General features: G+C 48.0%; 1 protein-coding gene across 2 annotated transcripts in view; it reads right to left on the bottom strand.

The window, feature by feature from the left end:
- hcn2b (hyperpolarization activated cyclic nucleotide-gated potassium channel 2b) overlaps positions 1-23,020 on the bottom strand; it is a 49,556-nt gene extending 26,536 nt beyond the window's left edge. Inside the window, exons 1-4 of one of the 2 annotated variants that reach the window (XM_088621711.1) lie at positions 22,768-23,020; positions 18,813-19,985; positions 11,547-11,970; positions 3,775-3,936 (exon numbers count right to left, since the gene is read on the bottom strand). In XM_088621711.1, coding sequence (XP_088477837.1) covers positions 3,775-3,936; positions 11,547-11,970; positions 18,813-19,951 — 1,725 coding nt within the window. In that variant the 5' untranslated portion in view covers positions 19,952-19,985; positions 22,768-23,020. Of the gene's footprint in view, positions 1-3,774; positions 3,937-11,546; positions 11,971-18,812; positions 20,460-22,767 lie in introns of those variants that run through there. The other variant, XM_088621710.1, reaches the window with a different exon arrangement.
- Between the last annotated feature and the right edge of the window lie 4,726 nt (positions 23,021-27,746).

Raw genomic sequence — 27,746 nt, 5'->3', positions numbered from 1 at the left:
TTCTCCGTGTTCGTCTTGGATGAATCACCCAGCACCTGGACCTTGGACTGCGCCCCGATTTCCCCTATTGGACTTCCTTTTGGACTCGTTCGCCTGCGCTCCCCCCACGCACCAGATCACCCCACCCCCCCCCACCGTGTTTCTACCCAACCTGATCCTGCTGCATCTTCCCCGATGTCCTACTCCAGTCCCTTCCGGATTAAACCGTCTCGCAGAGGGGCTTTAACTAAGCATTTCACGGGAGTCAGACCCAACGACCTTGACAATCCCAGGAACCACATTGTGCCCCAGACCCCCCGAACAGACCACAGGCACCCCAGGATCTGTGGCACCAAGCCCCCCGCATTTTCAAGGTCTCTCTGGAGCTGGCGCCTTAAAAGGAGCGTGCTCTTCAAGGTGTGCATGAGCTGCAGAACTGTCTCGGGCTGCAGAGGACATGTCCCATCCTTCCAGGTCAAAGCACGAAAGCAGGGTGGGCTCTCCAGAGACTGCAGTGGGCAGAATAAGGTAGAACTCTTGATAACAATTAAAACCCATCCTCTGGCTACTGACAACCCCCTGCTGGGCTGTTCCAGAAGCAGGAGCCCCAGCCTTTGAAATCCTGCAGAAGAGTATTAGCTCCGTCTTTCTCTCTGTTAAGGAAATAAAAACCTTAATGCCTTATTGTATATAATCCATTTACAGAGCGCTGACAGCAGCTCTCATCTAGACCTTGCATGATGTAGGACTGCACAAGCACTGGTAATTAAAGATTAACACTCATTTTTTCCAATTCCTAGCAGCAAGGGGGAGCAGGGAGGTGCCTATAGAGAATGGAGGGGAGGGGGGGCTGTATAATGCGACCATCTCAGAGAGCGGTGTTCTGTAACAGAGTCCAGCAGGACTGCATGATGCCACTGAAACGTAAAGGGGGGCTGCGGTTTCTTAAACCTGTTATTAAATCTCGGTAGCAAAATAAGCAAAATAAATGAATTTAACAAATTTCGACTGAAGTGCTTTGTGAAAGTGCTAGGAGCTATCACAGGCAAGAGTGGGCGTTTGGGAGAATTCTGATGTGAAGCGGACCTTCCTGCTCGCTAGTCACTGTAGTGATTAAGGTACTGCGATGTACGAGTGTGATAAGTACAGGTTGTGCAGCAGACACTGCACCGCAGAAAGGTTTCAGCATGATCTGCATGCAGAGTTAACAAGCAGCATTCGTCAGCAAAACCGTTTCAAAGTCAAGAGCAATTTTTCTATTGGATTAAAAGAGACGGATGCACAAGCCTGCTTGTTTATAATGTAACAGAGCTGCTTCACCTCAGCTGAAGTCTTGTTCTGAATGCAGAATATAGCACTGCACATACATGGAAATTTCACCTATTTTGTGATGCATGGACGTTTTACACATTGCTGTGTACATTTTAGTTTCACCGTGGTTTGAAATGCACTCATCAATGCTGATTCTTCTGAACCCCGAAATATAAAAATAGTGCTGCAGTTCTTCTTTAACCCCCAGTATCGCCGATGGCTGAAAGAGCAGGCGCAAAGCAACAGCAGTCTAGACTGATGCCAGGGAGGCATGTGTCTTCAACACGTCTAGACTGGACTGGAGGTCACAGCAGGGAGTTGTGTGTGTGTGTTTGTGTGTGGGGGGGGTGCCCTGGTGCCCGTGGTCACTCCTGACTCAGCGAGGGCCGAGAGAACAGCTGGCACGCGATGCCCATCATCACCTGGAGGAAGAAGCAGCTGTCTGCGATTAGGAGGAGATTATCACACTTAAAAAGTGTCCTGCAATTGTGAACAGCTTCTGTGGTGCTCCATCCCCATTCTGGCTTATCTCAGCAGGGCGCCCAGAGTTCAGGCTTTTGTTTTTCTCCTTGGACTAAGTTTTCATGGAAAACCGTAGTCCCAGATTCTCAGACTGGTTATTAAACCTCGGCGACAAAATAATGTAAGTGACAGTATCGCAAAATTTGACAAATTCCAAATTATGCACAAAATCAGGAACTTCGTGCAAGTGCTATGCCATATTGTCGCAAACCCTTGGTCTCACCACGGGCAAGAGCGAGAGTTCCCACAAATTGTATCATGAAGTGGCCCTTCCTGCTCGCTAGTCCCTGTAACGACTAATGTGATGTACAAGCAAATAAGTACAGGCTGAGTAGCAGATATATTCACCGCAGAAATGTTCCAATGTGGTCTGCATGCAGAGTAAACAAATAAGATGTATTTGTTGGCAAAGCCGTCTCAATGTCGAGAGCAATATGTCTATTGGATTAAAAGAGATGCATTCACAAGCCTGCTGGTTTACAATATAATAATTCATGTCATGCTTTGTTGCCTCATTCTGATTCACAGACAATAATGGCATCATGGCGCTGCGCACACCTGGAAATTTAGTCTATTTTGTGATGTAAATTGGAGGTTTTACAAGTGACTGTGTACATGTTACTTTCACCGTGGTTGGAAATGCAATCATCGATGCCAGTTCTTTCTAACCCCGAAATATAAAAAAAATTGTGATACAGTTCCCCTTTAAACAGTAATTGTGAGCACAAGAGCAAGACCAAAGCACAGCCAGGACACAGGCAGCAGGAGGAGAGACAGCAGTGTGATCTTCGAGACTGACACACAGCAGTCTCTCCTGGTCCAGGAGGGGGCTCAACATCAGGGCTTCTCACTGTGGTGGATGGAGGGATCTACACATGGCTGAACCAACCTCGCCTTTCTCCCAAAACATAAATCAACAACAGATGGGGAGATGGTGGCAGAATCTGATTAAAGTAGCCCCAGAGCTATAAAGAGCTAACAGGCCATTCACCTTCTAGATCTCATAACATGTCCTTGAGAAACCTTTTCATCAACACCTACTAGATGCCATTAGAGACACCCCCCTCTCTGATGTCTAAGCTCCAGATCTATCTGCTTTATACTATTCATTGCTTTTTCTCTTCTTGACCTTTAAGTGTTCTTATTGCAAGTGCTGAAGAGTGCGTTTTAATTAAACGCACAGATGCCTGACGATGACACAAGGACCTCAAGCTGTCCTTTTGTAAAGACTACCCAGGTACCAAAGCATGCAGTGCAGAGCAGCACAGTGGAATGATGATGAAGCACAGGTGAGACATACAGTATATAGGAACCTGAGTGACACAAGAGAAACCTGTGCAGAGGGCCTCTTCCAGACGTGTCTTGAAAGAAGCCAGAGAATCGGCTTCTACAAAATAACTGGGTTAGTGTGATCCAGACTCACACAACCCTTTTTGCGAAGAAGTTTTTCTGTTATAGTAATAGCAGTAGCAGCATTAGTAATAGCAGTGGTAGTAGTAGCAACAGCAGTGGTAGTAGCAACAGTAATGGTAGCAACACATAGTAGCAGATCATAAAGTCTGTAGCTGGGGTGTGTGGGGTCTTTGATGATGCTTAGAGCTTTCCTCAAGCACCGTCTGTCATAAATGTCCTGGATAGATGGGAGGGTAACCCCAGTGACGGACTGGGCAGTTTTCAAGAGATCGCAAAGTTCTCGTGGCACTTTGCTGGCACTAATGCATGATAGATGGGTTGATCCTCGTGTTGGAGGTGTGTTGTGGGGTGTGATTCTTTCCTTTGGGCTCTCTGCCTTTGCACGTGCGCTTAAATTGTGAGTTTGTGCACGCATCGAGCGATACAGAGGATCACAGGTGCACAGCCTCCTGAAGTCACTGGGCTGACTTGACAGCTGGCTGACAAAGACATCCATCTAGAGCAGACGTGAATGCATAATCGTGACGATACTAAAAATAATGTACTTACCACCATCTTATTTAAAGACACCCAGCAATCGCTAGGGAAATCTTGCAGCATGGGCACCAGGAACTGTAGGCAACCATCCCAGTGGCACAGGAGAAGCATCATCCCAATTAGATTGAAAATCCGCATCACTGCACTGGCGAGGTCATAGGTCATGTGGAAGATCTGTCGAGGAATGGGAAGAGTGCTATTAGACCTTAAAGTGCACAAGTGATTGTGCCTTCACTGCCAATGAGCTATCAAGCTAAAGGAGCAATTCAAGATCCAGATGAATTGGTGTGTGCCTCTTCAACAAGTGGAAGGCTGGTTTGTTTTTTTTAAAGTAACTTCTCATTATAGCTCAAGTGCAGGAGGCAGCATGAGGTATGAGGCAGTCTGAAATAAATGAGCAGGAGTTTATGAGCCAGGAAGCAGCCAGGCAAACAGCAAAAGAGCAGAGCATGTTTATGACAGTAACCTTTAACAAGCACTCTGCTGTCAGTGGGCTAAGACACTTCAGCAGAAAAACAATATCTACATCATTATCAATCGCTGCTGTGTGAGCTGTACTGGTTCCAGAGGAGAAGCACTTGTATTGCCACAGAGAGCTGCTCTTGCAGTCTGACGATTCTCCTCTCCTGCCTCTGCAGAAGAGACTAGACTCCTAGACCCTAGGCTTCTTCAGAGAGTCTCAGAGCTTCTTAGTGCTGTCCCTCGAGGGGAAAAGTCTACAACGCACTTAAATCCTAATCTTTTAAAACTTTGGAATTCTTCTGCACAAAAGATTCTTCTGCACAAAAGAAAAGCTCAGCCGTCGGAGGCAGCCTGGATATTTCACATCAGACGGAGTCAGACAGAGGTTTATGACTCTGCCTCGAAGGCCACAGTGAGGAGATGAGATACTTGAATCAACCGGGCTCCCAACATCCTAACTGGCCAGCCAGACTGACTGGCCTCCTCACTTTTGTAATCGCCCAGGTGACCTCAACTCCCTCTCCGGACCACACGATCCCAGACAGTTCAGGCCCCAGCCTTTTTTTTGTTGCTGAAACCAGTTTGCACACGGTTTCAGGAAAGAAAGGATTGCAGACAGGATCACTTAAGACATCAGGGCAACTTGGAACAATACGGCAACCTGTATACGGCAAATGTCATCTCTGAATTATGAGGATCAAAGCATGGGACTCTTGGAAAATGCACTCATATACTGTACTGTATACTCTGCTTTGGTTTGGTTTTGGTGTGGGACCACTGTGGCTCCTCTGGGAAAGGAGTACAAGGGAGATCAGTAAGCTCTTTATGCACCGTTGCTTCTCTGCAGTCATCTGTCCACCAGGTGTTTCACTAGGATGTACAATTTGGCAAGGGTCGCCAAGCAAAGGGTCAGAGGAGAAAGGGGGAGAGGACGGAGGAAGCTCTTGTCAGATCGCACAAGCCGGCCGGGACTAATGGGCCTCAACATGATGGAATCAATCCATCAGTCCTGAGCCCAGCTCTCGAGAGGGGCTCGCTCATGTCAAAAACCTGAGCAGGGATCAATCATGGCGAGCACAGACATGGAAAAACAGATCGGGGGGGTGGGGGGGAGGTTAGGAAGGGGAACAGTACAGGAGCTGATCTCTAACTCTGCTTTTCCGACCACAGCAAAATCACCAGGCCAGGCAAAGAGATGGTGACAGTATTCTCCATCAGCTTCATAATTCATTCAGATGATACTATTATCCAAGGATTGGTTTGGCTGGGGGGAACAAAAATGGAAGTGGACTTTGTGAATGGAAATCGCAAAAACGAAACAGGCGGCTGATCCCAACACTGAATAGTTAGAGAAGTTTCTCCCACTCCCAAAACAGAAGCCACAGATTGCCTGGTACAGTGGCATGTCTGCTCTTTGTTCCCCTGGAAGCAGAGCAAAGCTGAGAGGGAGGATCAGGCTTGGGACAGAGACGACTCAGAGTTATATGAAAGTAGATTATTATGTTCTTATTATCATCATCATGCAATGAAAAAGTGTGCACAAATACAAAACTCATGCACACACATTTTCTGGGGACTCCCCATTCACACTTATTCTATTTTATTTACTCATCGCCTCCTGTACCAAAAATAAAACTCCACATCGGGAGAACTTTGACCACAAATGAACAGCGTTCAGATTAAAAATGCATCGACCTGGTGGTGGCGTCTTTGCATTGTCTTTTTAAAAAAAATATTTTCTCAAACTTGGTCTCCACAGTGACAGAGAAGCATTCTATAGATGTAGATGGACATACAATTTAGATCTGGATAAAAAAGCACACTCGCAGGGGGTGGAGATGCTCTCGCAGCCTGGAAGCTATGACTGGTGAACTGTGGCCAGCAGTACAGTGCATTTTTCTTTTTTTAGGACAGTGAGCGGCCAACTCCTCAATTGCAGAGTGTCGCACGGGTGCTGTGCTGGGCTCTGGGAGGTTGATTAAATAATTAGGGGTCATGTTCTGCGAAAATAACTGCTCTGTAATCAAGAAAATAATAGCTCCTATTACCAGATAGCAGACTTTACACAATTGAGTCATCAAACCTTGGGTGCTGAAATTTTAATTTCTTGGCGACGACACAGACGCGCACTCTGGTTAATTGTTTCTCGCTGTTCGGGATTAAAATCTCTTTTCCACAGAACAGCCAACTTCTGAGTGTATCCTCAATTCCTGGGCTCCCGATCAATCCTACGTACCTCGTTTTCCCTCCAGAATGGCGCCTCTGACGTCCATTAGAAGCACCGAGTTTTAGAATAAATTAGTCTGGCTGAAGTAGACTACCGTTTAAAATGCAATCAGTTCACTTTTTTGTATCCTCCCACTCCTTCGCCATTCGCTCATCTACAAGTAAGTTTTCTTTGCGTTTACAAGTGGGCAGCACGGAAACAGAAACTGAGGCGCAGCAGGATAATCAGTTATTTGGGATTTTGCAACAGTGGATATGAAAAAAAAAAACCTTGCCTGTAAAACATTTCAAACTTCAAACTTTCAAAGTCAGGATGGCAATTAACACTATTAAATTCCATTCCCAGTACTCGAGCATTAATGCCTGTGTAATTAGCAGAGAAATCCATTGTTCTTTAGTCTTAGGCAGTAATTAGTGCTAAAATATTTCCCTTCCGGAGCTCACATCACAGCCCTTCCCACTGTCTAAAAGTCCCCTCTGCCTCCATTTTATTCATGAGCTCTGGTGCGGATGCAGGCAGGAAAACTGATGGAAACAGAGAGTTAAACAGCTACTGGAAATTAAAAAAGGAGGAGCCCAGCTGTGCATTAGGTCAGCCACTGGAGCACAAGTCAGCAAAGAACAGGCAGCTTGGGGACAAGGGCCCAGCCAGGCACAGGAGTGGGCGATCGATGTCAACAGCCCCTCCTCACCCAGCGGATACGTGACTGACACCTGTCAGTAGACCCCCTGCTGCTCTGCATGCGTATTCAGAATAGCTGTGCAGGCTTGGCGAGAGTGAGTCGGGACAATATCCCAATATCCCAAGGTTTGGGGGGGGGGGAGGCTGTCTCAGAACACCACCTCACATCAAATAAACCATCTCCCACCCCTGTCTGCTCCCAGGCGAAGACGAAAATGCCGTAGTATGTAAAGGAAGCATATTCTTCCTGGTTCACCTCCTTGTGTCAAGGAACCAATACGTGGAATAGGAGGATCCTTATGCGTGACCGGAATCCCACAGGACACAGAGTAGCAAGGGGACAATCCAAAAGACAAAATCCAAAGGCTGGGTCGATAAGGGAGGCAGAGGGTCCGGTAACGAGAGATATTCAAAACAATTCAAAGGCAAAATCCAGAAAGCGAGGTCTAGAGGCGGAAGCAGAAGATTCGTAACGGGAGATCAGTCAAAAGGTTAGGAAACACGCACTGGAGAATACTAAGATAGGCTTCTCAATAGTGAGCGTGGGAAGGTGTGCGAAGGGGGTTTAAATACTGAAAGGAAAGGGGTCTGATTGGATGATTGGTTAGGGAGTGAGAATTTGAGGAATCTGATGCATGTGAGAATGTGCTGGGTTCAATCAGGAATGAGATTGGGAAGCAGAGGTTCCGGGAATGTAACGTCGTTTGCGAGGGAGAGTGTGGGCGTGACACCTTGGAGACATGACCTTCCCTCATTGGTGGGAGAAGTGGGATATCCATGGGAGGAGGCAGTCTATGACAGTATAAAAATGATCCCTCCTGAAACCTAACAGTGGAAAACTTACACTGGTCAAATTGGCCATGTCTGCTGACTGCTCAGCCACCCTGCTGCACTACTCCTGTGCAGCTTCCTCTATGTTCTGCTACCACTAAACAATGACCGTTCTGTAAGTGTGGTACCCCTCCCTCCTGGTCACTCACAGCTCAATATCTAGCTAATTCTTAAGCGGCAGAGAGCAGCAGGTAAACATTTAGAAAGGAATTAGGTGAAGTTCCACACGTGACACAAAATGCATAAATTCACCGATCAATAAAAGCACCCAGCATGAAAAACAACAACCTCACACTTGTGCACAGGCTGTCCTTAACCCTGAAATGCACAGTGCAGAGCCTGACTTGAGGCTTTACCTTTCAAAATAACAAGAACAAAGCACGAACAGAAAGAGCAAGGCACTGAAGTTTAATCTGACAACACTGCCCGCAATCGATCTCTTGGCGCGGAATTGATCCAATGTTTTGGGACAGTACGATCAAATAACCACCTCACCACCCCCTCCCCCAGAAAGTTTAGCGCAGGTCAGTAGTGATGAGCTCAGCTCAGAGAGACAAAGAGGAGACTGGTTAGGTCCAGAGGGAGGTGACCTGTCACCTGTTGACAGACTGACCGCTGCTGAAACCAACATCTTTGTACAAGAGCAGAAGACAGAGTCCTAAAATTGCTCATATGCCTCACACCCAGCCTGGTTAATAACCCAGAAAGCAAACACAGTGGCCCCCATTTTTAAAAGAGATTCTCTGCAGAAAAGTGTTGAAGACGTTACTGGGTCAGGAAGCCACTGGGAACAATCTGTTTATGGGGAGGAGTTAATGTTGAAGGCACAGGACTTGGATTTGGAGTGCAAGCAGTTATTGGAAAAGTTCAAAAGTCATTTAAATACCAACAATGAGGCACACCTGACATGACCCACTCATTTCAACAGTCATGCCAGTTAGATTGACCATCAACGTAAAAAAATGCATACTAAAAATCGCCCAAACTGAAAAAATAATCAAAATAATCCACAATAATCAAGAGAAGCTGTCACAACAGCAACAGCTGGCCTGGGAAATACAGTCAAACTCTCTCAACATCTGGATGAGAAGTCTGTAGAACTCAAGACACTCTCCGGTGATAAAGCTTCTATATTTAGGATAACCTCAGGCTCATAACAGAAAAGACTGGTGGTTTATGTAATCCACAGGGATTTTCCCAGTGCTGATAAAATGCCCCAGTGGTGATTAATTCTGGAAGAGGTGGGAACAGAATAACCCATTCACCATAGATAAGGTGCTGCGAGACTTTTTTGGGAGAGTGAGAAGCTGTGGTTGAACAGCTCGCCTTAGCACCCTGCACGGGCTTAGTATTAAAAAATAAAATTTAAAAAAACCTGCCGGTCGATTCACACACACAGGACGTAACCGAGCTGGACTCACTGAGCCACTTCGCAGAGACATAGCGATCCCAGATCGCCCTGAAACAAGTCGGCCTGACTGCCTCACCAGCCGCCACTGTCAGAAAGGATGAGTGAGTCACACAGCAGCAGCACAATGAATTCATCCTAGAAGGAGGGATAATGTCTTGGCTGACGGCAAGGAGTTGGCACTAATTGATTGTAGGCAAACGGTTCATTAGTGAGGCTTACTCATGACCCCCCTGATATTGGAACGAGCCTTCGTTACAGTTTAATTGAGAAATTCTGCTCTTTCCTATACAAACCTTCTTGCCACGATAATTCAGACAGCTGTGAGGATGTCCAAGTCTTGAACTAGGCAATGGAGGCTGATGAAGTTTTTTGGATTCAAAAGGGAGTCGGAAAAAGTCTCGAAGGTTTTGGACATGCTGAGATCACAAGATAAGATCAGATCACTTTATTGGCCATATACAATTTCTTGCATTAGGAATTTGTCTTTTCAAAGACCCCAGCTTGCTCTCCATGAGACACACAGACAGGGAGAGAAGCTGGGGGTCAGAGCGCAGGACCAGCCATTCATACAGCACCCTTGGAGCAGGTGGGGTTAAGGGCCTTGCTCAGGGGCCTGACTGAGCAGGATTCCTCCACCAGGCGCGGGATTTGAACCGGCAACCTTCCAGTAACAGGCACAGATCCTGAGCAACGGAGCCACCTCTCCGCCCGCAGCTGAGCAACTCACTGTCACAATCTCCTGATGAAGACCTTGCACCGCCCCATTTCACACAGGCAAAGAAAACCAATGTTCTATTAACAAACCGCCAGGAGAGTTTAGAGCTCACCAGGGACAACAACAGCCAAGAATCCGATGCTTGGTGACGGTTCGGATTATTTGGTGGGACAGGTTTGTCCGAACCCGCTTGGTAAATGGGCAGCCCCCTCTCTCCATTCAGAGAGGAGTGGCCCAGGGCCGCTGCAGGAGGGATCACTGAGACGACTGTGTTTGATATATATAGAGCTGATATCTGCGATGACGGTGATCAGCAACAGTGGTGTGACTTTTCATTGTTCTCCTGCCCCAACTTCCATTAATAACTTCCATGAAGTGAGACAAAGCGACGCAGGTTAACGGAAGAAAGGAGCCTTTGATAACAAATTGTGAAATCATCCACTTGTTAATGCTGGGTAAAATCAGAGCCACTGCTTCTCCTAAACACTCTACCAACAAGAGCAATCAGTCCTAATACCCAGAGGGTCACAGTGTCATCTAGCAGTAGCTCCATGCAATCTCTCAACTGCTTCATTAGCCTAATCACTTAAATGGAATAATTATGCTACTGGGAGAAAACTGGACACTTTCTTCGGGGACCTACAAATGTTGTCAAAGGTACTGTGACAAAAGCGTCAATGACTTCTGAAAAAATGAAATGCCGAGAAAGATCGAGACCTTTAATCTGAGTTGAATGCATGTCTAATCCAACAACCACAGTGTCTGGACTTCGGAAGGAAAGTCAGAAACCCACACATCACTGCAGAACTGGTCTTTTCATGCCCTGGATCTGCAACAGTCCCAGGAAGAGTCAGCCATTTAAAAAAAACTCGTCCTTGTACCTCCAGGAACCTTATTTACTGTGTCTCTTGCAGTAAATGCCCAGCCATCTACATTGGAGACTCGGAGACCGCTTCGGAGAACACGTCAGGGCTGTGAAGATTAAAGATCTCTCCAAGCCCATTGTCTCTCATTTCACCTTTGATGGCCATGACCACTCTCATCTCTCCGTCTGTGTTCTCAAAGACGGTCTTCCGAACTCATACATCAGAAAGACTACAGAAACCAAACTTATCCTGCAGCTAGGATCACACCTTCCCCCTTCTCTTAACGACAGATGACTTAATTCTAAAATGTTCTCCATTCATTGGAAGTGTCATTTCAAACCTCTCTACACCTATCCTGACTTCACACCTCCCGATTGGCCTCTCTTTCTGTCCCCTGCTCCCGCCTCTCGCTCCTCCTCTCTCCCAGCCTTTGGTCTCCCGCTACATTACCTTTGCCTACTGCCCTGTCTTTCTCACACCTGAGGAAGGCTCCACGGCCGAAACATTGTGTTTTCTTTCTTCTTTTTTTTCAGCATGGAATAAACCTCTTACTTGGACATTTAAAAAGCCGTCCAGCTCAGCCCTACCTACCTCCTCCCACTGGTGGATGTATCTGATGAGCCTGGACAGCCGCAGGAGGCGGAGCAGGCTGAGGATCTTGGTGAAGCGCACGATCCGCAGGGCGCGGGCTGTCTTGTACACCTCGGAGTCGATGCCCTTCTCCACGATCAGGAAGATATAATCCACGGGGATGGAGGAGACGAAGTCCACCACGAACCACGTCTTCAGGTACTTCTTCTTGATCTTCTTGGGGTCCAGGATGATCTCCGTGTTGTCCTCGATGACGATGCCCGTGCGGAAGTTCAGCACCAGGTCCATGAGGAAGAAGGTGTCGGAGACCACGTTGAAGATAATCCAGGGGGCGGTGGTCTCGTCTTTGAAGAAGGTGATCCCCACGGGGATGATGATCAGGTTACCCACCATGAACAACAGCATTGTGAAATCCCAGTAGAACCTGCAATGGAAGAGAGGGTGAGAGGAAGACAGACCCAGTAGGAAACGGCTAAGCACACAGCCTCATTTCTGGGAGCTACAGTGAAAGATCTGTTTCTACTATGTCTCCGCTGTCTGTTAATAATAATAATAATAATTCCTCACACTTCCACAGCGCTTTTCTGGACACTCCACTGTGAGCGCTGTACAGGTAATGGGGATCCCCTCCACACCCACCAGTGTGCAGCCCCACCTGGATGACGTTAAGGCAATTTAAGGGCTGCTTTCAGTGGCTGGCACATTCAAATAAATGAGATTTTAATGATTTGCACAAATAAGGTCAAAACTAACGGGGCGCACCAACTGCCATTATTTTCAGGGCTTTTAATGATTGTATTGAATCACATTGGAAGTTCAATTGTGCAATTAACAGCCCAGCTGAGATTAAATTCTGCGCTGTGTGCAAGAGTCAACCATAGACCATCTTATCCCACCTGTGTGAGCCTATGAAGAGCTACCAGGATCATTCTAGGCCGCCTAGAGCACATCTTTTGGACAGCTTTAGGACAACACATTCAAGGAGCCAAACAGTACACAGGAAATTCCCAACATGCCAATGTCATTGGAAAGAACAAGCCCAGCACTTGAATCTAGGTGTCTTTTAAGTTATTTTATCAACATTTACTCTTCTGTTCCATCATTTGTATTTATTTACTGTCGGCATAATTAATATTGTTTTGACTGTTTGGATTCTAGAGGTAGAATCTGCAAAAAAGGAAGAGGTATATTTGATGTCAAATTTACAAAGGAATCACAAGAGGTCAGGTCCCTTTTAAACACGTAGGAATAAGAACATAGGCGGTGCTGCAGATGCGAAGACTTCTTCAGGTGTGTTACGTTACACTAGTGCGTCTTTAACAGTTTAATGTTAAACCTCTAGACAGTCTTATAATAAAAGCAGGGGACACATCAGGAATGATGTTGGAGCGCGTGGCGGACACAGTGCGGGTGCACGAGGTAACAGGGCTGTGCGGGGTGCCCAGGCACGCGCTGCCATTTCAATGGCATCACGTACAACTGCAGGAGTCGGTCTGCTCGGGCTGGACCCTGCACTGACCGCGAGGGGCAAAGCGAACTGTGTGACAGATAAGATCTTAGACAACAGTTAAAACTGCTCCGGTGGTGAATCCTACAGAACAGAACTCCGGGGCGCGGTGACGATCGCCCGATCATTCCCTGAGGGCTGTCTTTGCGGCATTCTGATTCTGAGATAAATGACGGGCATTTAAAGGAGATAACAAACCGATGCACCTGGGTAGGTAAACTCGGCGTTTACAAAATGCATCCTCTGCCGCCTGCTAAGCCGCAGACTGCGACTCTTTCAAACCCCGAAGAGGAGACCCTGACGATGCCCTTGATTCGCACGCACACACGCACGGACGGGGGGGAGGCGAGGGGTGTGGCCCTCTGTAACCGCGGTTTCAGGCGCGTCCCAGCCGCCCGCAAGGTCACGGCAAGGACAGGCCCCGAGAACGGAATATGAAACCGGAGACGCCGAGCGAATTAATTGATTCTCAAGCCGTGCGCGGCTGGAGCCTTCTTAAGGAAAAAAGGGAGAAGCGAGAGAAACTCCACGACAGCAAGAGCAGAGATTAATTTCTGCCCTGCGGCCGCCGCTCACCCAGGCATAGCATAAGAAGACAAATGAAGGCTGACGCTTTTGAGATCGCAATAGGCCAGGGAAACTCGGACAAGACACCGAATTACACAGTGGGGCTCTGCGACAGACCCGGGAGAGACTGGAGATGGCTGGATCTTCTTCCAGTTATTAAACTGCTGGAGAGTATCTGATAACGCACGAGACGGTGCGTCAGCGCAGGAAGGTGATTTATGGATCAAGTCACATTTCCGCGCTGTCGAGGACCACGTTTCGTGCTCGACTCGCGCACACAGAAAGTCGTCTCGAGCTGTGCGCTGCTGAGTCATGTAGCTCTCAGTGATGCACTTTCAGACGCAACTGTGGTGTCAAGGAGAGAAAGTCGATTTTCCAGCTCGCAGCGTGTATGAGCTAATTGTCACTGGTGGTGGGGTTTTTTTCTTCTTCCTTGCTGTACAGCACATGCGACCTTACTTGAGTCTGTGAGCTTGCAGTCATCTAAGAGTTGTCTTAGAGTCGATAAAATAAACAAAAATGGAAAAAATGACAAAGTAAAAGCATTAAGTCATATATTATATTTGAACTAGAATGCCCATCTACAAATAATAAACGGAGCGTGACCTTTTAATTTTATACCAACTGCAATCCCAAAAGTTCTTAGTTCAGCCCATTGAAAACACGAGAGGGAACCACGAGGGCGAAGTCGGCGTTTTTTTCCTTCTCTGCAGATCCCCGCGCGTACCGAGGAAACGGGATAGGGCTTCATTGATCGACCAGTGTTTCCTCAGCGCACAGGCTGGTGATCGGGGAACCTAAACAGCGTCCTTGATGGACACCTAGTCCCTCCACCTCCTCGCCCATGTGCGCGCTCCCCGCCTCGCTGTTGGGGGAAGCCCAGCTCGGGCAGCTGTACAGGGCTTTCTCTCAATGATGGCCTGGAGGGTAGGGTGTCGTTAGAGAACGAAACGGGTGTTGCGAATCTGTCACGGAGCCGGTGATCCTTTTTCCTCTTCTATATTGGTATTGAACCCCCAATTAAATACCAATCACTCTCGGAGAATGAACCCGAGACCCCGCTCTTGCGCCTGAAACTCCCATGCTCTGTCAGAAGCTATACCAACAACGCGCTGAAACCACTCCCCCACACAAGAGCGCGTCCTGAACGCTGTGCGACGCACCCAGTGGGTGAATTCTACACCTGTTACAGCAAAACCAGTTTGGAACAGTGCACTAGCGGAGTTACACGCTGAAAACACGCAACGCATTGATTCTGATCTCCGCAGGCAGGGAAACGCGCTTCCGATAGTCCTTTGCCGTATGTTGGAGAGCTGCACGTCCACGACCGCCTGTCTCTCAGCAGAAGGGGGACAGACGGTCGAGATACGCGTTTGTTTTACCGCGCAGTCAAGCGCTTAAATCCATAGGGACACCGTTTTATTGTTGTTGTTGTTGTTGTTGTTTGTTTGTTGTTTCAATTTCTTTCTCTACCGGCACTGCTTGGCCAGGCTGTATTCTTATCGTGTTCCGCATCCAAACAATCCTGGCTCAAATTCGAAACTATTGATGAATCGCAGTCTTTTTTTTTTCCTTCTTCCCCTCCGCCTCTCGCAGGTTTGTAAAGAGTAGAAGACAGTGTGCGTGCTACCCCCTCCCCCCATAAAGCAGGCGAAGCCCCTGTGGGATTTGCGGCGGGGCAGGAACTGTCCTTGGTGCTGAAATCTAAACGCCAGCAAGACCAAGTATCGCCAAACGGAGTGTCAATTGCAAGTGGACCTCAACACGGGGGCGTCTTTCAAAACCCCAGAGCAATCTCAGGCGTGATGACAAACAAGCTCGGCCCATTTATACACCTGGATAAAAAGAAGGGATACGGAGAATGGTTAGGGCTCTAGACTCATAACTGGACTGTATAGCCAGCAGCGAAACCCCCATGCAGCTCACCACTGGAGCCCAGCAGGTGTGAGCCTGGCCAATACCTGGAGGGGAGACTCCTGGGAAAGCTGAGGCTGCTGCTGGAAGAGGTGTTAGTGAGACCAGTAGGGGGCGCTCACCCTGCAGTCTGTGTGGGTCCTAATGCTCCAGTATAGTGAGATCCTGACTCTCTGTGGTCATTAAAAATCCCAGGGTGTTTCTCAAAAAGAGTAGGGGTGTTACCCCGGTGTCCTGGCCAAATTTCCCCCTGGCCCTTACCAATCATGGCCTCCTAATAATCCCCATCTCTGAACTGGCTTCATCACTCTGCTCTCCTCCCCACTGAGAGCTGGTGTGTGGGGGGAGCGGACTGGAGCATCATCCAGGTGGGGGTTACTCACTGGTGGTGGTGGAGGGGATCCCCATGACCTGTAAAGCGCTTTAAGTGGAGGGTCCAGAAAAGCACTACATAAATGTGGGGATTATTATTAATTAACTGGAAAATTGTGGGTTTAAACCCCAGGTGGAGACACAGCTTTTGAACACTTGAACAAAGCGTTTCCCTGAGACTGCTCTAGTAAAATGCCCAGCTGTGTAAATTTGCACAGATGTGAGTCACTTTGGACGAAAGCTTCTGTCAATTATTATATACATGCGTCAGGTCACGGTCTACATCCCTAGTCCTGGGGTGTCACAGTCCCTACAGGTTTTGTGAGGTAGTTTTAAAATGTTAATTATCGGATCTCTGGAGAGCCCATTAACTTAGTTAACTAACACTTAATGATCGTTCAAATATATAAGTCAGGACTCAGCTGGAATGAAAACCTGTGCTGCAGTTATAGATAAACAAGCGCCTACATCACCTTGTTCATCCACGGCGAATGGAAAGTTTCCAGGTCTCTAAACACAAATAGAATTGTTTGATTTACACTGTGAAAACGGGCGATAGCGCTGGCTGGTTTTTTACTTTTGGAATCTGAAATTTGAAGTCGGATTGTAATCTCTCTCCCTGAGCCGACTTCCAAAATTCGTTTTTCCCCCAAACTGAGTGACGTATCGCCTCTTTGTGTGGTCCTCCGTAAATCGTCGTCGTCTGACGTTTTTTTTGTTTCCAACGCGTCGGCTGCTGTCAATTGGAAGAACCCGCACTTATATTCTTATAAACAATATTTTAACCCAGAGAAAACCCCTGGAATCTAACTGCGGGTGTTGGCGGAAGTCAATTCGGTCAGCGAGTTTAATTCTACGGCGTGGACCGTGGTGCATACGAAAAGCAGCACACTAATTAAATGACGGCATCAAATCTAAAGCGCTCATATATATATAGATGTAAGTCCCTTAGCACTCTCGTAAAATACCCGTCTGTATTTCCCCTTGGTCGTATTAATGTCGCCGGCGGTTATATGGGCGCTGAACAAGGCCGACAGAGAATGAAGAGCGAGTTTATTACGGGGGGGCGGGGGGGCATCTCGAGAACACGCGGTGCTTCTGAAAGCCCCATTGTTGTCAAGGTGACATTTCTCCGCGGGAGTCTTCGGCGTTCCTGCACTTCAGCATTACATTACATTACGTACATTACAATACGCATCGGGCTCTCCCGCTGCCTGGATCGGCCCCGATATTCACGGGGTGCAACTGTCTCCCCCTCGAACGCTGCGCTTCTGATCACCTGCATGTCGCCAGAGAGCACCCACAGGGTCCACAGCCCCCGCTATCTATAAGGGCCTGCGGTTTCTGGGCTGGAGGGAGCGAGGCTCACATACGGTCGGTGGCGGCTCACAGAGGTCTCATTGCACAGGTCTACCCCGGGTACAGGGCAGGTGGCTTTGCATATCATATTCCTGATATTGCCCCGTTTCCTGAACCGATATGGCGGATCTTTACATCGACAAGGTCACCCCGTGGCCTGTAGCTTTGTGGCCATTAAGGTAGAAGAAATAAAACCGTGGAAAACAAGTAATCTCGTATTTCGCCCGCCAGCACCTACTCGCAAGACGGACTTGCTAAAGACCGTTAACAAGGAAATCAGGCAAGAGTTTAAGAGTCCACCGTGCTCCGGGTTTCACATCTGGACACGGGTTCATTCGGACCACAGACTTTGGGAAGTAACGCAAAATAATCTGCTCTTACGCGGGCCAGCAGTCATAGGGGGATTTCAGGCGCACGCTTGTAAAACAGCAGAATATATTTTTGAAAGGGGGAGGAAGAGACTCAGATTGTAAAATATTTAACCCGGTGAGGTGAGATCAGATGCTTCTGGTTAACACGCTCTGTAGACCGGGTGCTTCAGTTAGAGAGTGTCATTCATCGTCTGACACGTCATGTGTCATCTTAGAGATCTCTCCCTCGCCCTCCTCCGTCCTGAGCACTGGAGAATATCCCACACCTGACGCCTGGGGGGTATCAAACGACACAAAGCGACACTGTAAAGCTGGGAGCATTCACCCAGCACGACCGGTCTTCTGTCACATGGTCAGGCCTGTAAAATAATGTCGGTGCTTTTACACAGGATTTATAAAAACTCAAGGCCACGTCGGACAGACTCCTCAACCCTCAGTCCATTAAGGCTCGGTTTCCCCCCCGTCTAGAAACATCTTCCTGAACTCGCGCGGACCTGGGAAGTTGACCACCCGCGAGGGTGTTTCAGCCATGCCCGTTGCGCGAGCGCGCGCGCGCGCGAGCTTGCCCACAGAGCCACCCCACGCATAAGACCAACTCGCAGCGACCGGGGCACAAAAGCCACCGTGTCGTGTAGTGCGCACACTACAGGAGTCGAGACCCGCCATATTCCACAAATCCCACGATTGCCGCCTTCGCCATCCACCTATTCCCGGGAGGACGAGTTTACACGTCCTGCCCGCCTGCACAGGTGCGTTTCACGAGGAGTGACGCACAGCCCCGAGCTCAGTGCGCGGGCAAGGCGCAGCAGGACACTGTACTGACAACCACCAGCGCTGCCCAGCTGTGTGGGTAACTCACCCAGCCTGGCAAATTAACCCAAAGCACCGCACCGCCCGCCCGGCTGAGCTGGCACTACTGCTGCCCGGAGTCCGCAGCGGGACAAAGGGCTTTTAGGCACAACTGGGGGGTTTCTGACACCTCTGCTCGCGAGGAGACACACCGCCGGCAGGCGCAGACTCGGCCCGCTCCGCCTGACCTGCCCGGCCCCGTGACATTGCTCTGACAGGTCACCCCTGAAGTTTCCACACCCGCTGGCAGGACGTGTCGCTACTTACACGGGCCGTGAGACGACACCCCTGGAGGCAAGCGCCCGGCCGGGGCAGCTCAGCCCTTACCTGAAATCGCTGTACGGGTGAATAATCCAATTGCCTGCAGACTTAACCCTTTCCTGCTCCCGCTCCACCGCCTTTTGGCTTCCAAACATGCGCAGGGAGAATTTGTTGACCCCCGGCTGCAGCATGGCACTGAACTGCCGCTGCATGAAGCTGGCCTGGCTGCCGCGCTGCTCCCCGTCCTCCGCCACGATCTGGGTCCCGTCCTCGGACTTGACAAACTGGACCGAGTTCCGGGGCTGCGGGGGCTGGCCCTGGCCCGGGCCGTACACGGAGGAAGAGGCTTTCCGGCTAGGCGCGTTGGAGAAGGACACCCTGGAGTCCTTCTTGTCCGCGGCGCCCGGGGCTGTGTTGGCGGCGCCGGGGCTGGCGGTCTCGCCCCCCAGACCCTGCGAGAGCGACCCGGCCGGGGTGGTTGTCCCGTCCATGCCGGCGGTCGCGGAACTGGAGGCGCCCGACTTCCTCCTGTCTTCGGCTCCCGATCCTCCTCCTCCCCCTCCTCCTCCCTGCTTAGAGATGATAGAAGATAGACTCCCTGTCGCGGCTGGGTCTCTCCGGCAGTCTCCGTTTTTGTTGCATTTCATGCCTGTGCTGGCGGCCGTGCTGTTGCACCCACCACCACCGGCGGCGGCGGCAGCTGCTACTCCAGCGGCTCCAGGTGCCCCTTCGCCTCCTCCGCCGCGGGGTGCGAGTCCCACACCATCTCCCTGGCCGGTGGCGGCAGAGGTTGTAGTGGCAGCAGCAGCAGTAGCAAGTGCGGAACTCTCGCCTGGCGGAAGGCAGAGCTCATTGTTGTTGGAGTTCTTGCTCGCTGTGGACGCGGCTCCCCCTCCTGGCGTAAAATCCTTCATCCTGATGCTGCCGCCGCTGGTGCCGCCGTTTCCTCCCGCGGCCCGGCGGAGTCGCGGCTGCTGCGACCTGGCCTCCTCCTCGCCGCCGGTCCCGTCGTCCACGCCGGCGCCGCTGTCCGCACCGCCTTTCGGACCCGGGCCCGGGTGGGCGGCGGCGGCGGCGGCGGAGACGAAACCGAAGCAGCCCTGTCGCCCGCCGCCGCCGCCGCCGGTGGGACCGACCCCGGCTGCGTTGCCATGGCCGCCGCCCGCTTTCTTCCTCATGCTCGCGGAAGCCTCTTTTTTGTCCATGACATTGGGAAGATCAAATTTGGGCTCCAATGATCTTGAGAGGAACACAGGCAGGGAGAGGGAGGGAGCCGAGGAGAGAGAGCGAGGGGGGAAAAAACAGAAATATACGTGACTTTTTTGCCAACCGCTGTCCGTCCCCACAGAGCGCGTCCTTCCGAGCCGCATTCTAGCAAGGTTAGACACGGGGTTCGCTAGGTGGTTACCAGCAGAAAGGGCATCTGTTCGTAAATGTTCACACTGGCATCGACATTGGCTTGTTTTGTTTGCATTTCAAAGCAAAAGATACATCTGTTTTATCACTGACGGCGATTTTCGACTCCTGCGTGAATGAGACCCCTGTAAACGGCTTTTGAAGCACAGCAATCTAGCCTCTATTGTTTTAAATAGGTGGTTTAGCTCAATTTTAAAAGCATGGTTTATTTCAGGATCCGTTTTCAGTTTAATTTTAACCCCTTGTTGCAATCTGTATATCGAATAGGGATGAATCTAGTGGCACCTGTACGCACTGTCAACACAACACCATAGGATTGCTTGCACTGTTTGAGTACTTACAAGCGTTATCGCTGAGATACGTGGTTAATATTTACGGAGGTATTGAAATTAGCGATATATATAATGCTGTTGTTTTAATTATGACATCACTTTCAGAAGGTAGTTACTGTGCCAACTTATCAGAACACCGGCTGGAGTAATTCACGTCTTTAAGTGTGGGGGCTTAGCGCCCTCTGGCGGCCAATAGAAATAACAGCAGTTGTCTTTGCCCTGTGCTCCACAAATGGCTGTCATAAACAACGAGGTTTTTCAATATAATTTGAAGACGGTATTGTTTTTTTTCCCTCACGTAGTAAACACCACAACATGGACACTTGTGTAACCGTGAAGATTATTTTCTGACGTGAGAAGACAGTTATAAAAACTCATTGCTAAAATTTTGCTCAAAGTCAACTGAGTGGAGTGTCCAGAAAAGTGCTATATTAGTGATTATTATTATAGTTCCACCCCAGCTCTTTACCGAACTGCATCCTTACTGGACCTAACAATTTGCCTGATTGGAACTTTTGCACGTTTTTTTTTCTTTCTATGCAAAAATGAGATCTTAGACTCTTTGGTAAACAGAGTAGTGACCTCCAACAAGTATCGGAACAGAAAACAATTGAATTGGAATCGCTGGTAACATTAGGAGAGTTAACAGCCGAGCAGTGTAAGTGAGAGCTCAGCTGGTGGGGTTCCTTCAGGACCAGGGCTCGAGAAGCCCTCCTGTTAAGAAACCGTATCCCAGACCTTCCAAATCGAACCCTGGGTCTTTCCCTTTGACCCGGGTAAGAGATTGACCCAGCCCCATCTGGGGACAGTCTAGGCTTGGAAACCCTACCCTGAAAAGAGGGCTCCGGGGCTATAGCCAGATCCCTACCGATACTTTTTTATTGATTTCTTTTAAGTCAGCGTTAACCTCTAACAAGCGGCTCTAAAAGCTATAGAGAAATTAACTTTTAAACACTGGGAAACATTTTTTATCCTCTGCATTGATCAAGACTTAAAACTATTTTAATTGCTGACTACAATAGTCGTACTTCCTTTTCTCCCCTTTGGATCTTTTATGTCCCTGCAGAAAATCAATAAAGCCATGTCTACTGGATGCTCTACTTGGAAGAAGCTTGATTCCCTTAGTCTAAAACCTTAATCCTCCGCTTTCTAAATGGCTGGCAAAAAGCCCTGGCTGAAGGAAGCCAGGTTTCGGAACCAGTGATACAGAAATCATGATGCGATATCCCTGCCAATAGAAAGTCTCAAGTTATCAAGGATTCCTACAGGAACCCTTGTCATAGGATTTTGGAATAATAAAAAGGAGTCTTTCTTGATTCTTGCAGGAATCTGTACGCTTTTTAAGAAGTAATGCAGGATTTTGCGTTTGTGGGCGAGGGCAGGGATGAGAGTTGTTGTTCAGCTTGGGGCTGTTCTTTGTGAAGACCCACATGGAGATCGTTGTTTTTTGCACTGGTGAGCAAGGCAAGCTGTGTGCATCTTTCTGTGTGTGTGTGGTGGGGCAGGGTGTTACAATTTAGTGTATGTGAATAATTAAAGATGAACATAAAATGAATGGCACATTATCATTTGAAATTCAAAATGCTATTCTTGGATTAGATTTGCATCTGAACGCTTCCAAACTGAAACCGTTTTGATCAGGGTTCTTTTAAAGGTAAACCCTGCTCTTATAGGTTCGGTTTGGAAGATCATGGTGGAAAGTTTCTCAGCTCATTTCTGGCTAAACCACACAGTTCCATTCAGTTGATATCTCGCCTGGGCAGCATGTGCATCACCTGAGGTTTAAAATATGAAGCAGAAAATGTGGGACTTATGGGGGGACACTCTATGCAGGTGAATGGCTCCTGTTGGCTTGTGTGCAGTATGAAGTCAGCACTGAAAATCGGACCCCTTCCATTCTTCTGTTCAAATGTAAATCTAGCCTTGATAGGGTTGTGCCAGCATAAGCAAATCACACATTTAGCACCAGAATGTGGAAAAAAAAATGCTATTCGGTAATGGTTGCAATGCCTCTATCCTAGTTTCATACCCAGATTTCCCTGCACACTTCTCACCCATGTGACAGGGACAGATCTGTGTACATGATCACTTTCGAATACTGGGAAGATCATGACAGGGCACAGCCCATGTTAGACAGATACGGTCACTCCACGATATTAGTGTGCCTGGTTTGCCATTTCCAGCACGAAATAGATTGAAAAAAGTCTACGACGGTCGTTCATTAACAGATGACAGCAGCATCAGGCAAGCGCTCTTACGACTGGGCGACTTACCTTGAGAGAGGATGTCTGTGTCAATGACATGAAAAGGTTGTTCACTCTCGTTAATGGGCTGCAGATGCACCAAATCAACGATCCTAGGGCCCTAATGCAGTATCCAGAGGTCATGAGAGGCCATTCCACATGAGGGCTCTGTCAGACAATCACCTTGAAATCTTTCAACAGCCAGGGATGCTGATATCAGGGACGCTGTGCCTGCAGTGCCAGCCTCACTTCCTGGTATGACATATTTAACATGGTGCTCCAGATTCATTTGCATAAAAGGCAGAGCTCCAAAAAAAGGCCTAAATAAACCTGGAGATGTACCACCTAGAGGGATCTTGCAGACACTCTCCCCTTTCTCATTAACACTCCTGCAAAGAGACAGGAAAGTTCGTCCCCTCGTCCCACACTTAATTATCAGCCTTTGCCCTCTCCCTGTGTCTGTAACCGCTTAATTGAGGCTGAAGATGCTCCATGAATGAATTTCAAAGTCTACAAAGGTACATGGCTTCTAGCCTGGTCTCGTTAGGTCTGTGAGGCTCAGCCAGGCTGGAAGGGGAGGCCCCTGAGCTCCAAGGAAGACCAGGTTGCTGCGGTAAGTGGTGTTGGTGAACCAGTAGGTGGAGCTCTTTGCTGTTAATGTTCCAGTTTGGTGACCCAGGACACTGCTCTTGGCACAAGACATTCAGCTGAGATCCTTAAAAGTTGGCTCTTAAACGCTGCTCCTAAGGGTAGATGGTAATAACCGCAATGTCCTGGCTAAATTCCACTCTGGGCCTGAATAATCTGGCCTCTCTAAACATTCCCGTTAATTTGACTGGTTTAACAGTGTTAGGATGCAAAACAGTATATAAAGTCAAGGAATTATGATGACTGAAATGAAAAGGGGAAGAATTGCAAGTAAGATAAGAGGAACAAGTAATAGGTTTATTCCATGCCGAAAAGAGAAGAAAACAACGGAAGGCTCACGCCCGAAGAAGGCTCCACGGCCGAAACATTTCGTTTTCTTTCGTTTCCATTCAGCATGGCATTAACATATTACGTGTTCCTCTGAGGCCTACACATGCTGACGCAGCTCCCCACCCGAACTACAGTCAGATAAGAGGGCTGGCTGACTGACCGCACAAGTCCAACCATTTGGAGCAAACTTTCACTCACTCTGCAGGCGGAGACTTCCAGACGGCAGACAAGTTCACATCCGGACTGGCTAGCAGGGGCTGGGAATTCCCTCAGGCAAGGGGCTGTGCTGCTGACAATGCACTGATGCAGTCAACTGGAAGAACCCCTGGCCTACAGGACTGGGTGCATCAGATCTCTCTCTCTCTCCATCCCATACTGTCTGCCTTGGAGAACTGCAGCACCCAATCGACAGTGCTTGTGCATATCCCCCCCTGTGCTGCGTGGTGTTATTTTGTCAGGTGGTATTGGTAGGGGTTAATTATAGGTGTTAAGACACAGCTGAGGGTTATATCCACATGCTATTCTGAATTGGAGCTTTTCTGCTTGGTTTTGTTAGGGTGAGGAATGAACCTTCCCCAATGTCTTCCTGCTGTGCTTTGCTTTCAGACACGGTTTGAATGAGGTGTTTTGAAACAATGCGTTTTGCACACTTCCAAACTCCACTAAAAAGTTACAATAAGCTGTGCTTGTTTTTTTGAATTCACAAAGCATTGATGTAACTAATGTTTTGACTAGTTGTCAGGACATCTTTTCACAGAAAACCGTAAGCAATAGTCAGCCACTCCCCACAGGCTATCTGCACTAGTGCACGTCCTGCTATCGCAGCTAACTGCATGAAGAGGTAACCAGTCCTGTTTGTCAAACATGGATAACACAATCTCATAATTACACCTCGAGTTGAGATACTGCAAAATCCTTACATATACATACCCTTATGCAATTTCATAATACAGCAATAAGACATGGATTCTGAGGCACAGGGTCGGTCAGGCTGCGGGTGTAAAGGTTATTACGTGGTGATTTTCAAGAGGAAGAAGGCAAGCCGATTCACAATGGGGAAAAAATAGCTCTGGATTGCATTAAATGATTTGGGAAGAGGCTTCGTTGATCATTTCACTTGATCAACATTGTAAAATGCAAAGTGAGATCAGGAACAATGGTACTGAGGTCTTAAGTTATTGAGCTACAGAGTATTTGCCTGGCCAAAGATTACATTAAGAGTGCATTGTCTGTGAATTTTGGGAGATCTCCAAGTTTACTACTGAGGTTGAGATCATTTAAAGAGATAGGTCACAGCCACGCAGCTGAGCACAGCTAGATATGGGGCCCTCCAGCAGCCAAATAATTTTTACAAAGTGCTTGGGATGTACTTATTACATCTCTAAACAAAGTGAATCTAAGCTCCCTTCCATTTATAATTACTCACACATATAGCACTGTTCTGGACACTCCAGTCAAAGTGCTTTACAAGTAATGGGGACTCCCCTCCACTACAACCAGTGTGTAGCCCCCTCCTGGATGATGCGACAGCAGCCAGAGTGCACCAGTATACTTACCACACACCTACAGTATCAATGGGGAGGAGAACAGATTGTGAAGATTAAGCTTCTGCTAGCTTGTCTTTCTCATGGAATGCATGTTGATGCAGTGCTTCCCGATTCTGATCCTAGTGACCCACATACGCCTGCTAGTTTTTCTTATAGCTGGGCACTCAATTACACAATTAAACCCTTCATCAGCTTAATAAGATTCATTCGGATGGCTTGTACCCAGATCTTTAAACATGCTGGAGCTTCAACTGTTTTGTCAATGAAATAAAAACCCAAACTTGTGACTTGAAACATAAAGCAAATATTCAATCGAAGCAATTTCTCAGGTCAAGTAAGGCTTCAGTTATCGGATGAAGGTGGGCTGAATGAAAACCAGCACACACGGGTCACCAGGACAGGGTTAGCAATTCCTGTGTTAATGGCTTTGGGCTTCCTTAAATGCATCGTGTGTGGTATCGCGCCTTTCACCTGCCTGCAAAGCAAATTTCCCAGCTGGGATAATGAAGTTAAGGGTTGCTGTTGAACTGCTTTCTCTTCAGTTGGCTTTGTTCAACGTCTTTCTTTCCAGGCCTAGTAAAACGCTTTTCTTCAATGCACTAGAGCTTGCAGCAAAATACATCCATGTGCTCAGATTAAAACACTTATCAAAGAATATAGGTCATTGCAGAGCAGAACGACAGAACAGCACTGTTTAATGTAAGGGAATATTAATTTGTTAATCTTCAAATAATCTTCCAAAGCATGCAGAGATCCTTTGGAAACTACCCGTTCTTAAAATGAGGCTTAAATAATACATTATCCCATTCAATTAAGTCTGCTGGTAATGTTTTCAGTGTAGTTCTGGATTGGGCAGTGCTGGGGTGGTTAGCACAGGTCTGTGATTCTGGGTTCGATTCCAGACTTCAGTGCCCTGGTGCCCTAACAGGAGGCAGTAGCTGGACTCCCCATCTTACCGTGAGCAAAACAACTTCCTCACTCCTTTTCCCCCCCACAAAATTAAATTGCTTCCAGTGGGACATGTAGCAGACTCCTTAGTCAGGGCTCCTCTTCCATTGAGCCAACAGCCATTAACTGGTGAAACAATTGTTGAACTCCACTCCCTCAGACCCCTGATCACAGAACAATAACCAAAGATCAGAAGCTATTGTTTAGTTTCTGCCTTGTCAAGAGCACAGCAGTTAAAAGACAGCAATTTTCCTTATTTACACACAATGTTAACTTTGCCTACATTGTCAGCCATCCCTGACTTAGCCCCCCTGCTACACAAATAAGAATGCTCTGGTAGTTTGCATTCAATAACTACCACACTTAAGCAGTGAGTCCATACCTTTAGTCAATAGCTCTTACACAATTGACAATACCCGCTCATCTCCAGGAATCACTGAACCGAGATCCCAACCTCCACCACACTCACGGGCCCCTCTGCGAAGACGACTAACCATTCAGTGCTGACATCGGCTCCACATATCCTCCATTATTAATTTAGCTCATACATAACCTGGGCTCAGGTGCTTCTTTTAGCCTTCCCAGGAATCCTAATGCACAGCAGCTGAACAAGGCTGCAGTCTAAGCAGGAGCGCTTCAATGATTAATAGCAAGGATGGGGGACAGTGGCACTGATCCAGATACAAAGTGGGGTTTCAGCTCTGGAGCAGTTACATCACCTTTCTAACCACTTCACCCAATTCAGGATTAAGGGGGCGCCAGATTCTTTACCACCAAGCAAGGGGGGTAAAGTGGGGTGCACACTGGACAGGATGCCAGCCCATCATAAGACAGACAGACGCACTCACACCAGTTAGTTTTCCCCAGAAGCCAATTAAACTACCAGCATGTCTGGACTGTGAGAAGAAAACAGAGCACCCAGAGGAAACCCACACAAACACAGTGAGAATATATCCACTCCATGCAGATAGCTCTCCAGGTCCAGCAGTGTGAGGTAGTAATACTCACCCCTGGAGCAGCTGCACACTGGAAACCAGACAAGTGAAAGGCTCCAGAATCATACTGTACCACAGGTAAGGCAGACAGGTTTTAAAGGAGCCAAAAGCTGACATTTCTTCAGCTCCACTGCTTCATCACTTTAATAAGAATGAGAAATGCAATATAAATGTATCCACCACGCTGATCTTTATTTCAGTTTGTATTTGCATCTACCTACTGTAAAAAAAAACATTACAGATACTGACAAGCAGGAGTCTCTCACTGCAAACAATTCATTAGGTGGGATGCAAGTCCATTGCTGGGATTGTGCAAATAAGGAGGGCGATTTAGACACCAATGAACCTGGACAGTCTTGTCCAGCTTGTAGGAATAAACCAGGAGAATCTGAGCCAAAACAGTCAGTAAATCTTCACCTGCTGAAAATACTTGAGTGCAAAGGTTTCTTTAAAAACCACTTGCATACTAACCTTGTATGATGACTGACTTGAATTAGTCCTTATAACATGCATTGGTCTTATACACCATGATAAACAGTAA

The sequence above is a fragment of the Lepisosteus platostomus genome, chromosome 27, assembly GCF_059453375.1.
Source record: "Lepisosteus platostomus isolate fLepPlt1 chromosome 27, fLepPlt1.hap1, whole genome shotgun sequence".
Lineage (NCBI taxonomy): Eukaryota > Metazoa > Chordata > Actinopteri > Semionotiformes > Lepisosteidae > Lepisosteus > Lepisosteus platostomus.
This window is presented reverse-complemented; position numbering and strand designations above follow the sequence as displayed.